General features: G+C 48.7%; 1 protein-coding gene across 2 annotated transcripts in view; it reads right to left on the bottom strand.

Moving 5' to 3' along the window:
* The window catches only part of LOC110530844 (collagen alpha-1(XI) chain), a 224955-nt gene that overhangs the window by 101923 nt on the left and 108626 nt on the right, over nucleotides 1-14406 (bottom strand). For both annotated transcript variants that reach the window (XM_090182920.1, XM_036986621.2), the window contains 4 exons: nucleotides 6008-6091; nucleotides 4902-4958; nucleotides 1544-1597; nucleotides 725-778 (listed from right to left, as the gene is read on the bottom strand). In XM_090182920.1, the coding sequence (XP_090039046.1) occupies nucleotides 725-778; nucleotides 1544-1597; nucleotides 4902-4958; nucleotides 6008-6091 (249 nt within the window). The remainder of the gene's footprint in view (nucleotides 1-724; nucleotides 779-1543; nucleotides 1598-4901; nucleotides 4959-6007; nucleotides 6092-14406) is intronic.

The raw sequence follows: 14406 nt of genomic DNA, 5'->3' as shown, positions 1-14406 counted from the left end.
TCCAGAGGTCATTCCAGAGGTCATACCCAAGGTCATACCCGAGGTCATACCAGAGGTTATGCCCAAGGTCATACCAGAGGTGATACCAGAGATCATACCAGAGGTCATTCCAGAGGTCATACCAGAGGCCATACCCGAGGTCATTCCAGAGGTCATACCAGAGGTCATACCCGAGGTCATTCCAGAGGTCATACCTGAGGTCATACCAGAGGTGTTACCAGAGGTCATACCAGAGGTCATTCCAGAGGTCATATCAGAGGTGATACCAGAGGTCATTCCAGAGGTCATTCCAGAGGTAATTCCAGAGGTCATTCCAGAGGTCATACCAGAGGTCATACCCAGGGTTATACCAGAGGTCATACCAGAGGTCATACCAGAGGTCATACCAGAGGTCATTATGCCTCACGTTTCCTAAATAAAGGATGTATAAACAGATGCACGTGTATTAATACAGTACATTATTATTGTTGTTGTCTGTGAATCAAAAGAGGTAATTGGGTTCATCTGAGTCTAGAGAAAGACACACACACACACACACACACACACACACACACACACACACACACACACACACACACACACACACACAGTCTTTTGAAAATTAGCTCACTGTAGGCCGGCTTCAAACCATTGACAGGCCTTAGCAGGCTCACCACAATGCGTGGAGAAACACTAACACACAGTACTGACACAGCAAATCAAATGAATTCTAATCTTATCTTACCCTCTTTCCTGCCTTCCCAGGTGGGCCAGTTGGACCCTGCAGACCTCTGGGACCCTACAGAGAGAGAGAAAAGAGAGAGAGAGAGAGAGAGAGAGAGCATGAGAAAACAAAAAGATTATTACTTAACACATTGGAAAGAATCAACAAAAAGTTGAAGAACAAACACAATTGTAAATACAACCCATATTTATGTTTATTTATTTCCCCTTTTGTACTTATTTGCACATAATGACATTTGAAAGGAATTTACTTTATAACTTGTGTTAATTCACTAGAGACATCTACAATGCATTTGTACACAAAATAAACATTGCCTGAAGGCCTGAATACTTGCTTTTGTGCAAGTTTTTCTGTGCAGACTAGTGCACAGGCGGTCTAGTGCACAGACGGTCTAGTGCACAGACAGTCTAGTGCACAGACAGTCTAGTGTACAGGCGGTCTAGTGTACAGGCGGTCTAGTGTACAGGCGGTCTAGGTTTAAACCTAGTTGGTCACACTGTGTGCTTCACACTCCTAGAAAAAAGGGTTCCAAAAGGGTTCTTCGGGTAACCCCATAGGAGAACCCTTTTTGGTTCCAGGTAGAACCCTTTTTGGTTCCAGGTAGAACCCTTTTTGGTTCCAGGTAGAACCCTTTTTGGTTCCAGGTAGAACCCTTTTTGGTTCCAGGTAGAACCCTTTTGGAACCCAAAAGAGTTCTACCTGGAAACAAAAGGGGTTCTTCAAAGAGTTCTCCAATGAGGACACTCGAAGAACCCTTTCAGGTTCTGGATAGCAACTATTTTCTAAGAGCGTGGTGGAGGGTGTTAACATGATTCTTACCTGAGGTCCGTTGTCTCCTCCATCTCCCTTCAGTCCGTTAGCTCCTGGTCCACCCTGAGAGCACATTGCAATACTTTAAAAGGACTAGTCCGTAACATGTTCAATAGTGTTCAATGGTGAAATAAGTGGCAGGGTTATCTCCTATCGTTCATTACCATTAGTGGCCTATATTAGAGAAACGTGAAGTTTTAAATGAAATCAGTTTGTTAAAAGGGGTGATTTGTAACGGGACGATTGATGACTACAACCATTAAACTAGTAGCAGTTTAAAGGATCATTTAAAAAACAAAATGTGGAGCAGATTGTTATAAACGTTTTATTCTATTTATCATTTACACATCAAATCAGGAAACTTATCTTAACTGTCGCCCCGGCTCTACAACATTAATCTATAAATATCTTCGCCAAATATGCCAACCAGGCTATAGACAACATGACAAATATTGTAAGAACCTATAGACCTCTAAGAGTGATGCTAATAGATACATGCCCTCCCTCCTCCGGAAAGAACGTTATCAACGACAAATATGAGAAAAGTAGAATTTTGGTGGAATGTGTGATGTGCAGTGGGGAGGAAGACTGCCAAGAGAGCTCTGCTCTGTTCTGTTCTGTTCTGTTCTGTTATGTTCTGTTATGTTCTGTTCTGTTCTGTTCTGTTATTCTCTGTTCTGTTCTACTCTGTTCTGTTCTGTTCTGCTCTGTTCTGTTCTCTCCTGTTCTGTTCTGTTCTGTTCTGTTCTGTTCTGCTCTCTCATGTTCTGTTCTGTTCTGTTCTGTTCTATTCTGCTCTTCTCTGTTCTGTTCTGTTCTGTTCTGTTCTGTTCTGTTCTGTTCTGTTCTGCTCTCTTCTGCTCGTCTCTGTTCTGTTCTGCTCTGTTCTGTTCTGTTCTGTTCTGTTCTGTTCTCTCCTGTTCTGTTCTGTTCTGTTCTGTTCTGTTCTCTCCTGTTCTGTTCTGCTCTTCTCTGTTCTGTTCTGCTCTGTTCTGTTCTGTTCTGTTCTGTTCTGCTCTCTCCTGTTCTGTTCTGTTCTGTTCTGTTCTCTTCTGCTCTTCTCTGTTCTGTTCTGTTCTGTTCTGTTCTGTTCTGTTCTGTTCTGCTCTCTTCTGCTCTTCTCTGTTCTGTTCTGCTCTGTTCTGTTCTGTTCTGTTCTGTTCTGTTCTCTCCTGTTCTGTTCTGTTCTGTTCTGTTCTCTCCTGTTCTGTTCTGTTCTGTTCTGCTCTGTTCTGTTCTTCTCTGTTCTGTTCTACTCTGTTCTGTTCTGTTCTGCTCTCTTCTGCTCTTCTCTGTTCTGTTCTGCTCTGTTCTGTTCTGTTCTGTTCTGTTCTGTTCTGTTCTGCTCTGTTCTGTTCTCCTCTGTTCTGTTCTACTCTGTTCTGTTCTGTTCTCTCCTGTTCTGTTCTGTTCTGCTCTGTTCTGCTCTGTTCTGTTCTCCTCTGTTCTTTTCTGCTCTGTTCTGTTCTCCTCTGTTCTGTTCTGCTCTGTTCTGTTCTGTTCTGTTCTGCTCTGTTCTGTTCTGCTCTGTTCTGTCCTGCTCTGTTCTGTTCTGTTCTGTTCTGTTCTGCTCCTCTCTGTTCTGTTCTGTTCTGTTCTGTTCTGCTCTGTTCTGTTCTGTTCTGTCCTGCTCTGTTCTGTTCTGTTCTGCTCCTCTCTGTTCGTTTCTGTTCTGTCCTGCTCTGTTCTACTCTGTTCTGTTCTGCTCTGTTCTGTTCTGTTCTGCTCTGTTCTACTCTGTTCTGTTCTGCTCTGTTCTGTCCTGTTCTGTTCTGTTCTGCTCTGTTCTACTCTGTTCTGTTCTGCTCTGTTCTACTCTGTTCTGTCCTGCTCTGTTCTGTTCTGTCATGTTCTGTTCTGCTCTGTTCTGTTCTGTTCTCTCCTGTTCTGTTCTGTTCTGTTCTGCTCTGTTCTGCTCTGTTCTGTTCTGTTCTGTTCTCCTCTGTTCTGTTCTGCTCTGTACTGTTCTGCTCTGTTCTGCTCTGTTCTCTCCTGTTCTGTTCTGTTCTGCTCTGTTCTGTTCTGCTCTGTTCTGTTCTGTTCTCTCCTGTTCTGTTCTGTTCTGTTCTGTTCTGCTCTGTTCTGTTCAGTTCTCTCCTGTTCTGTTCTGTTCTGTTCTGTTCTCTTCTGCTCTTCTCTGTTCTGTTCTGTTCTCTCCTGTTCTGTTCTGTTCTGTTCTGTTCTGTTCTCTCCTTTTCTGTTCTGTTCTGTTCTGTTCTGTTCTGCTCCTCTCTGTTCTTTTCTGTTCTGTTCTGCTCTGTTCTGTTCTGCTCTGTTCTGTTCTGTTCTGTTCTGCTCTGTTATGTTCTGCTCTGTTCTACTCTGTTCTGTCCTGCTCTGTTCTGTTCTGTTCTGTTCTGTTCAGTTCTGCTCCTCTCTGTTCTGTTCTGTTCTGTTCTGTTCTGTTCTGCTCTGTTCTGTTCTGTTCTGTCCTGCTCTGTTCTGTTCTGCTCTGTTCTGTTCTGCTCCTCTCTGTTATTTTCTGTTCTTTTCTGCTCTGTTCTGTTCTACTCTGTTCTGTTCTGCTCTGTTCTGTTCTGTTCTGCTCTGTTCTGTTCTGTTCTGTCCTGCTCTGTTCTGTTCTGCTCTGTTCTGTTCTGCTCCTCTCTGTTATTTTCTGTTCTTTTCTGCTCTGTTCTGTCCTGTTCTGTTCTGTTCTGCTCTGTTCTACTCTGTTCTGTTCTGCTCTGTTCTACTCTGTTCTGTTCTGTCCTGCTCTGTTCTGTTCTGTTCTGTTCTGTCCTGTTCTGTTCTGTTCTGTTCTGTTCTGTTCTGTTCTGCTCTGTTCTGTTCTCCTCTGTTCTGTTCTGCTCTGTTCTGCTCTGCTCTGTTCTCTCCTGTTCTGTTCTGTTCTCCTCTGTTCTGTTCTGTTCTGTTCTCTCCTGTTCTGTTCTGTTCTGTTCTGTTCTCTCCTGTTCTGTTCTGTTCTGCCCTGTTCTGTTCTGTTCTGTTCTGTTCTGTTCTCTCCTGTTCTGTTCTGTTCTGCCCTGTTCTGTTCTGTTCTGTTCTGTTCTGCTCTGTTCTGTTCTGTTCTGTTCTGTTCTGTTCTGCCCTGTTCTGTTCTGTACTGTTCTGTTCCGTTCTGTTCAGCCCGACATCAATACCCTAGTGACTATGTATGGGGGAATATAATTAGCAGAAATAATGCCTGGATGGAAATAACATGTGTTTCATTAATGCTTTACTATCCACGCCAAACACACTGGTTGAACATCAAATTATGTGTGTTTGTGTGTGTGTGTGTGTGTGTGTGTGTGTGTGTGTGTGTGTGTGTGTGTGTGTGTGTGTGTGTGTGTCTGTGCTGTGCTTTTGGCACACGTGTGTGTGTGCATACATGCGTGTGTGTGTGTGTGTGTGTCTGACTTACCGCAGGCCCAGATCTTCCTGACATTCCCATTGGCCCAGGGGTACCCCTCATGGTGAGCTGTGATTGGACAGAGAGCTTTTCATGAACAACCGATCAGGGTAATGCATTGACGTTCAAAATCTAAGAAATCTAAGCATCAGAATTAACTCTATAGGGTCTAGTCAGCAGTGTTAACTCTACAGGGTCTAGTCAGCAGTGTTAACTCTATAGGGTCTAGTCAGCAGTGTTAAGGCTATAGGGTCTAGTCAGCAGTGTTAACTCTATAGGGTCTAGTCAGCAGGGTTAACTCTATAGGGTCTAGTCAGCAGTGTTAACTCTATAGGGTCTAGTCAGCAGTGTTAACTCTACAGGGTCTAGTCAGCAGGGTTAACTCTATAGGGTCTAGTCAGCAGTGTTAACTCTATAGGGTCTATTCAGCAGTGTTAACTCTATAGGGTGTAGTCAGCAGTGTTAACTCTATAGGGTCTAGTCAGCAGTGTTAACTCTATAGGGTGTAGTCAGCAGTGTTAACTCTATAGGGTGTAGTCAGCAGTGTTAACTCTACATGGTCTAGTCAGCAGGGTTAACTCTATAGGGTCTAGTCAGCAGTGTTAACTCTATAGGGTCTAGTCAGCAGTGTTTACTCTATAGGGTCTAGTCAGCAGTGTTAACTCTACAGGGTCTAGTCAGCAGGGTTAACTCTACAGGGTCTAGTCAGCAGGGTTAACTCTATAGGGTCTAGTCAGCAGTGTTAACTCTATAGGGTCTAGTCAGCAGTGTTAACTCTACAGGGTCTAGTCAGCAGGGTTAACTCTACAGGGTCTAGTCAGCAGTGTTAACTCTATAGGGTCTAGTCAGCAGTGTTCACTCTACAGGGTCTAGTCAGCAGTGTTAACTCTATAGGGTCTAGTCAGCAGTGTTAACTCTATAGGGTCTAGTCAGCAGTGTTCACTCTACAGGGTCTAGTCAGCAGTGTTAACTCTACAGGGTCTAGTCAGCAGTGTTACCACCCAGGACAGCTAGTTCCTGCTATTATTAGGCAGAACTGGGTGGAACACATGTTTTAAATATTTGAAATAGTTGAGGTGCACTTGATTTAACTTGTCTGGCACGCAGAGTATATTTACCCTGGCTTGGGAAAGGATGGCCTGGGCTTGGGCCTCCTGAGCTGAGACCACTGGTCCCTTATGTGCCTCTCCACCAGCACGGAACTGTCAATCACAACACAAGAGACACATGTAAATAAACGAACAGCCCTGTTTTCAGTCCATAGAGATAGATAGAGAACTCTAGTGACCAAAAGCACATTTTTAGCCTGAGCAGTGCCATTGAGGATTTTCACAATTTTGAAGTAGTCATCTGGGTGGAACTTCCTATGGGTTAAGGAAGGATCCCATAATTCCATGCAGGTCATCAGGAGGGATCATCCAATGGATTATATTCGTTAGCAAACATTCCATAACTGCAGGTTTCAGCAAATCACCAACCTTGTCTTCATACCTGTTTAAACAACACACTCTAGATGCCAGTGTGCCCCCTTTCAGTTTGTTTACTAAAATTAACTACTTCAAAATGGAGATGGCCTCAATGGCACTGTCTGTGCACTCAGACGCCATTATGGGACAGTTACAACTTTGCGATCTCTATACATCTTTATGGTTCAGAAGTATGAGTAAACCTGTCACTGGGATCCAACATGGATGCTGAGCTACAGGCCTGTATTATGGGTAAACCTGTCACTGGGATCCAACATGGATGCTGAGCTGCAGGCCTGTATTATGGGTAAACCTGTCACTGGGATCCAGCATGGATGCTGAGCTACAGGCCTGTAGTATGGGTAAACCTGTCAATGGGATCCAACATGGATGCTGAGCTGCAGGCCTGTAGTATATGAAAACCTGTCACTGGGATCCAACATGGATGCTGAGCTGCAGGCCTGTAGTATGAGTAAACCTGTCACTGGGATCCAACATGGATGCTGAGCTGCAGGCCTGTAGTATATGAAAACCTGTCACTGGGATCCAACATGGATGCTGAGCTACAGGCCTGTAGTATGAGTAAACCTGTCACTGGGATCCAACATGGATGCTGAGCTGCAGGCCTGTAGTATGAGTAAACCTGTCACTGGGATCCAAAATGGATGCTGAGCTGCAGGCCTGTAGTATATGAAAACCTGTCACTGGGATCCAACATGGATGCTGAGCTGCAGGCCTGTAGTATGAGTAAACCTGTCACTGGGATCCAACATGGATGCTGAGCTGCAGGCCTGTATTATGAGTAAACCTGTCAATGGGATCCAACATGGATGCTGAGCTACAGGCCTGTAGTATGAGTAAACCTGTCACTGGGATCCAACATGGATGCTGAGCTACAGGCCTGTAGTATGAGTAAACCTGTCACTGGGATCCAACATGGATGCTGAGCTGCAGGCCTGTAGTATATGAAAACCTGTCACTGGGATCCAACATGGATGCTGAGCTGCAGGCCTGTAGTATGAGTAAACCTGTCACTGGGATCCAACATGGATGCTGAGCTGCAGGCCTGTAGTATGAGTAAACCTGTCACTGGGATCCAACATGGATGCTGAGCTGCAGGCCTGTAGTATATGAAAACCTGTCACTGGGATCCAACATGGATGCTGAGCTGCAGGCCTGTAGTATGAGTAAACCTGTCACTGGGATCCAACATGGATGCTGAGCTGCAGGCCTGTAGTATGAGTAAACCTGTCACTGGGATCCAACATGGATGCTGAGCTGCAGGCCTGTATTATGAGTAAACCTGTCACTGGGATCCAACATGGATGCTGAGCTGCAGGCCTGTAGTATGAGTAAACCTGTCACTGGGATCCAACATGGATGCTGAGCTACAGGCCTGTAGTATATGTAAACCTGTCATATGGTATAGGCAGGCATAAGCTACGGATAACGATTATACACAATTGCATTTTACCGATGGCAATTTGAATGCACAGAGATACCGGGACGAGATCCTGAAGCCCATTATCGTGCCATTCATCTGCTGCCATCACCTCACGTTTCAGCATGATAATGCACGACCCCATGTCGCAAAGGATCTGCACACAATTCTTGGAAGCTGAAAATGTCCCAGTTCTTCCATGGCCTGCGTACTCACCAGACATGTCACCCATTGAGCATGTTTGGGATGCTCTGGATAGACGTGTATGACAGCGTGTTCCAGTTCCCGCCAATATCCAGCAACTTCACACAGCCATTGAAGAGGAGTGAGACAACATTCCACAGGCTACAATCAACAGCCTGATCAACTCTATGTGAAGAAGATGTGTCACGCTGCACGAGGCAAATGATCACCCCAGATACTGACTGGTTTTTAGATCCACACCTCTACCTTTTTATTAAGGTATCTGTGACCAACAGACACAGATCTGTATTCCCAGTCATGTGGAATCCATAGATTAGAACCTAATTAATTTATTTTAATTGACTGATTTCCTAATATGAACTGTAACTCAGTAAAATCTTTGAAAATTGTTGCATGTTGCGTTTATGTTTTTTTGTTCAGTGTTAAATTGCCCCTTAGATACATGCAGAAGCTGGTTACACAGTCACCGGTTCCAGTCCACGGTGCCCAGTGACATTTACAAGGTGAATGATTTACCGCAGGGCTAGGAAATATAAGGTTCATAGACTGAGGTTCATATGTACTGAGGACTTTTAATGAAGATACAGCGAGGTAGAGTGTGTTAAACAAGGAGACGTCGCGGTAGATCGGCCAACCAGTTGACTGACTGAAGGTTACATTATGCAATGGGAACAGGTTGGCAGACGCTGAAAGCCCCTGGGTAATGTAGGAGACAGAGGGATAAAAAAAAAACGATTGAATGACAAACTGAACGACTAAAAAACACCCAGAGGAAAAGCAAAGCTAAAAATGTGTTTTAGATCTATTTTAAATATGTTCATAGTTTCAGACTCACTCAGGGTCTCTGGCTGGGAGCATAATAACTAAAGGCTGCCTCTCCATGCCTCTTGGTCCCCCTCAGGGTCTCTGGCTGGGAGCAGAATAACTAAAGGCTGCCTCTCCATGCCTCTTGGTCCCCCTCAGGGTCTCTGGCTGGGAGCATAATAACTAAAGGCTGCCTCTCCATGACTCTTGATCCCCCTCAGGGTCTCTGGCTGGGAGCATAATAACTAAAGGCTGCCTCTCCATGCCTCTTGGTCCCCCTCAGGGTCTCTGGCTGGGAGCATAATAACTAAAGGCTGCCTCTCCATGCCTCTTGGTCCCCCTCAGGGTCTCTGGCTGGGAGCATAATAACTAAAGGCTGCCTCTCCATGCCTCTTGGTCCCCCTCAGCATTTCTGGTAGGGAGCATAATAACTAAAGGCTGTCTCTCCATGCCTCTTGGTCCCCCTCAGGGTCTCTGGCTGGGAGCATAATAACTAAAGGCTGTCTCTCCATGCCTCTTGGTCCCCTCAGGGTCTCTGGCTGGGAGCATAATAACTAAAGGCTGCCTCTCCATGCCTCTTGGTCCCCTCAGGGTCTCTGGCTGGGAGCATAATAACTAAAGGCTGTCTCTCCATGCCTCTTGGTCCCCCTCAGGGTCTCTGGCTGGGAGAATAATAACTAAAGGCTGCCTCTCCATGCCTCTTGGTCCCCTCAGGGTCTCTGGCTGGGAGCATAATAACTAAAGGCTGCCTCTCCATGCCTCTTGGTCCCCTCAGGGTCTCTGGCTGGGAGCATAATAACTAAAGGCTGTCTCTCCATGCCTCTTGGTCCCCCTCAGGGTCTCTGGCTGGGAGCATAATAACTAAAGGCTGTCTCTCCATGCCTCTTGGTCCCCCTCAGGGTCTCTGGCTGGGAGCATAATAACTAAAGGCTGCCTCTCCATGCCTCTTGGTCCCCCTCAGCATTTCTGGTAGGGAGCATAATAACTAAAGGCTGCCTCTCCATGCCTCTTGGTCCCCCTCAGGGTCTCTGGCTGGGAGCATAATAACTAAAGGCTGCCTCTCCATGCCTCTTGGTCCCCCTCAGGGTCTCTGGCTGGGAGCATAATAACTAAAGGCTGCCTCTCCATGCCTCTTGGTCCCCCTCAGGGTCTCTGGCTGGGAGCATAATAACTAAAGGCTGTCTCTCCATGCCTCTTGGTCCCCCTCAGGGTCTCTGGCTGGGAGCATAATAACTAAAGGCTGCCTCTCCATGCCTCTTGGTCCCCCTCAGGGTCTCTGGCTGGGAGCATAATAACTAAAGGCTGCCTCTCCATGCCTCTTGGTCCCCCTCAGGGTCTCTGGCTGGGAGCATAATAACTCAAGGCTGTCTCTCCATGCCTCTTGGTCCCCCTCAGGGTCTCTGGCTGGGAGCATAATAACTAAAGGCTGCCTCTCCATGCCTCTTGGTCCCCCTCAGGGTCTCTGGCTGGGAGCATAATAACTAAAGGCTGCCTCTCCATGCCTCTTGGTCCCCCTCAGGGTCTCTGGCTGGGAGCATAATAACTCAAGGCTGTCTCTCCATGCCTCTTGGTCCCCCTCAGGGTCTCTGGCTGGGAGCATAATAACTAAAGGCTGCCTCTCCATGCCTCTTGGTCCCCCTCAGGGTCTCTGGCTGGGAGCATAATAACTAAAGGCTGCCTCTCCATGCCTCTTGGTCCCCCTCAGGGTCTCTGGCTGGGAGCATAATAACTAAAGGCTGTCTCTCCATGACTCTTGGTCCCCCTCAGGGTCTCTGGCTGGGAGCAGAATAACTAAAGGCTGTCTCTCCATGCCTCTTGGTCCCCCTCAGGGTCTCTGGCTGGGAGCATAATAACTAAAGGCTGCCTCTCCATGCCTCTTGGTCCCCCTCAGGGTCTCTGGCTGGGAGCATAATAACTAAAGGCTGTCTCTCCATGCCTCTTGGTCCCCTCAGGGTCTCTGGCTGGGAGCATAATAACTAAAGGCTGCCTCTCCATGCCTCTTGGTCCCCCTCAGGGTCTCTGGCTGGGAGCATAATAACTAAAGGCTGTCTCTCCATGCCTCTTGGTCCCCTCAGGGTCTCTGGCTGGGAGCATAATAACTAAAGGCTGTCTCTCCATGACTCTTGGTCCCCCTCAGGGTCTCTGGCTGGGAGCAGAATAACTAAAGACTGTCTCTCCATGCCTCTTGGTCCCCCTCAGGGTCTCTGGCTGGGAGCATAATAACTAAAGGCTGTCTCTCCATGCCTCTTGGTCCCCCTCAGGGTCTCTGGCTGGGAGCATAATAACTAAAGGCTGTCTCTCCATGCCTCTTGGTCCCCCTCAGGGTCTCTGGCTGGGAGCATAATAACTAAAGGCTGTCTCTCCATGCCTCTTGGTCCCCCTCAGGGTCTCTGGCTGGGAGCATAATAACTAAAGGCTGCCTCTCCATGCCTCTTGGTCCCCCTCAGGGTCTCTGGCTGGGAGCATAATAACTAAAGGCTGTCTCTCCATGCCTCTTGGTCCCACTCAGCATTTCTGGCTGGGAGCATAATAACTAAAGGCTGCCTCTCCATGCCTCTTGGTCCCCCTCAGGGTCTCTGGTAGGGAGCATAATAACTAAAGGCTGCCTCTCCATGACTCTTGGTCCCCCTCAGGGTCTCTGGCTGGGAGCAGAATAACTAAAGACTGCCTCTCCATGCCTCTTGGTCCCCCTCAGGGTCTCTGGCTGGGAGCATAATAACTAAAGGCTGCCTCTCCATGCCTCCTGGTCCCCCTCAGGGTCTCTGGCTGGGAGCATAATAACTAAAGGCTGCCTCTCCATGCCTCCTGGTCCCCCTCAGGGTCTCTGGCTGGGAGCATAATAACTAAAGGCTGCCTCTCCATGCCTCCTGGTCCCCCTCAGGGTCTCTGGCTGGGAGCATAATAACTAAAGGCTGCCTCTCCATGCCTCTTGGTCCCCCTCAGGGTCTCTGGCTGGGAGCAGAATAACTAAAGGCTGCCTCTCCATGCCTCTTGGTCCCCCTCAGGGTCTCTGGCTGGGAGCAGAATAACTAAAGGCTGCCTCTCCATGCCTCTTGGTCCCCCTCAGGGTCTCTGGCTGGGAGCATAATAACTAAAGGCTGTCTCTCCATGCCTCTTGGTCCCCCTCAGGGTCGCTGGCTGGGAGCATAATAACGAAAGGCTGCCTCTCCATGACTCTTGGTCCCCCTCAGGGTCTCTGGCTGGGAGCATAATAACTAAAGGCTGCCTCTCCATGCCTCTTGGTCCCCCTCAGGGTCTCTGGCTGGGAGCATAATAACTAAAGGCTGCCTCTCCATGACTCTTGGTCCCCCTCAGGGTCTCTGGCTGGGAGCATAATAACTAAAGGCTGTCTCTCCATGCCTCTTGGTCCCCCTCAGCATTTCTGGTAGGGAGCATAATAACTAAAGGCTGCCTCTCCATGCCTCTTGGTCCCCCTCAGGGTCTCTGGCTGGGAGCATAATAACTAAAGGCTGTCTCTCCATGCCTCTTGGTCCCCCTCAGGGTCTCTGGCTGGGAGCATAATAACTAAAGGCTGCCTCTCCATGCCTCTTGGTCCCCCTCAGGGTCTCTGGCTGGGAGCATAATAACTAAAGGCTGCCTCTCCATGCCTCTTGGTCCCCCTCAGGGTCTCTGGCTGGGAGCATAATAACTAAAGGCTGCCTCTCCATGCCTCTTGGTCCCCCTCAGGGTCTCTGGCTGGGAGCAGAATAACTAAAGGCTGTCTCTCCATGCCTCTTGGTCCCCCTCAGGGTCTCTGGCTGGGAGCATAATAACTAAAGGCTGGCTCTCCATGCCTCTTGGTCCCCCTCAGGGTCTCTGGCTGGGAGCAGAATAACTAAAGGCTGTCTCTCCATGCCTCTTGGTCCCCCTCAGGGTCTCTGGCTGGGAGCATAATAACTAAAGGCTGCCTCTCCATGCCTCTTGGTCCCCCTCAGGGTCTCTGGTAGGGAGCAGAATAACTAAAGGCTGCCTCTCCATGCCTCTTGGTCCCCCTCAGGGTCTCTGGCTGGGAGCATAATAACTAAAGGCTGCCTCTCCATGCCTCTTGGTCCCCTCAGGGTCTCTGGCTGGGAGCATAATAACTAAAGGCTGCCTCTCCATGCCTCTTGGTCCCCCTCAGGGTCTCTGGCTGGGAGCATAATAACTAAAGGCTGTCTCTCCATGCCTCTTGGTCCCCCTCAGGGTCTCTGGCTGGGAGCATAATAACTAAAGGCTGTCTCTCCATGCCTCTTGGTCCCCCTCAGGGTCTCTGGCTGGGAGCATAATAACTAAAGGCTGCCTCTCCATGACTCTTGGTCCCCCTCAGGGTCTCTGGCTGGGAGCATAATAACTAAAGGCTGTCTCTCCATGCCTCTTGGTCCCCCTCAGCATTTCTGGTAGGGAGCATAATAACTAAAGGCTGCCTCTCCATGCCTCTTGGTCCCCCTCAGGGTCTCTGGCTGGGAGCATAATAACTAAAGGCTGTCTCTCCATGCCTCTTGGTCCCCCTCAGGGTCTCTGGCTGGGAGCATAATAACTAAAGGCTGCCTCTCCATGCCTCTTGGTCCCCCTCAGGGTCTCTGGCTGGGAGCATAATAACTAAAGGCTGCCTCTCCATGCCTCTTGGTCCCCCTCAGGGTCTCTGGCTGGGAGCATAATAACTAAAGGCTGCCTCTCCATGCCTCTTGGTCCCCCTCAGGGTCTCTGGCTGGGAGCAGAATAACTAAAGGCTGTCTCTCCATGCCTCTTGGTCCCCCTCAGGGTCTCTGGCTGGGAGCATAATAACTAAAGGCTGGCTCTCCATGCCTCTTGGTCCCCCTCAGGGTCTCTGGCTGGGAGCAGAATAACTAAAGGCTGTCTCTCCATGCCTCTTGGTCCCCCTCAGGGTCTCTGGCTGGGAGCATAATAACTAAAGGCTGCCTCTCCATGCCTCTTGGTCCCCCTCAGGGTCTCTGGTAGGGAGCAGAATAACTAAAGGCTGCCTCTCCATGCCTCTTGGTCCCCCTCAGGGTCTCTGGCTGGGAGCATAATAACTAAAGGCTGCCTCTCCATGCCTCTTGGTCCCCTCAGGGTCTCTGGCTGGGAGCATAATAACTAAAGGCTGCCTCTCCATGCCTCTTGGTCCCCCTCAGGGTCTCTGGCTGGGAGCATAATAACTAAAGGCTGTCTCTCCATGCCTCTTGGTCCCCCTCAGGGTCTCTGGCTGGGAGCATAATAACTAAAGGCTGTCTCTCCATGCCTCTTGGTCCCCCTCAGGGTCTCTGGCTGGGAGCATAATAACTAAAGGCTGTCTCTCCATGCCTCTTGGTCCCCCTCAGGGTCTCTGGCTGGGAGCATAATAACTAAAGGCTGTCTCTCCATGCCTCTTGGTCCCCCTCAGGGTCTCTGGCTGGGAGCATAATAACTAAAGGCTGCCTCTCCATGCCTCTTGGTCCCCCTCAGGGTCTCTGGCTGGGAGCATAATAACTAAAGGCTGTCTCTCCATGCCTCTTGGTCCCACTCAGCATTTCTGGCTGGGAGCATAATAACTAAAGGCTGCCTCTCCATGCCTCTTGGTCCCCCTCAGGGTCTCTGGTAGGGAGCATAATAACTAAAGGCTGCCTCTCCATGACTCTTGGTCCCC

Source organism: Oncorhynchus mykiss, chromosome 8, assembly GCF_057628025.1.
Source record: "Oncorhynchus mykiss isolate SJ-2025 chromosome 8, ASM5762802v1, whole genome shotgun sequence".
Lineage (NCBI taxonomy): Eukaryota > Metazoa > Chordata > Actinopteri > Salmoniformes > Salmonidae > Oncorhynchus > Oncorhynchus mykiss.
Note: the sequence above shows the minus strand (reverse complement) of the source record. Positions and strands in the feature narration are given on the sequence as shown.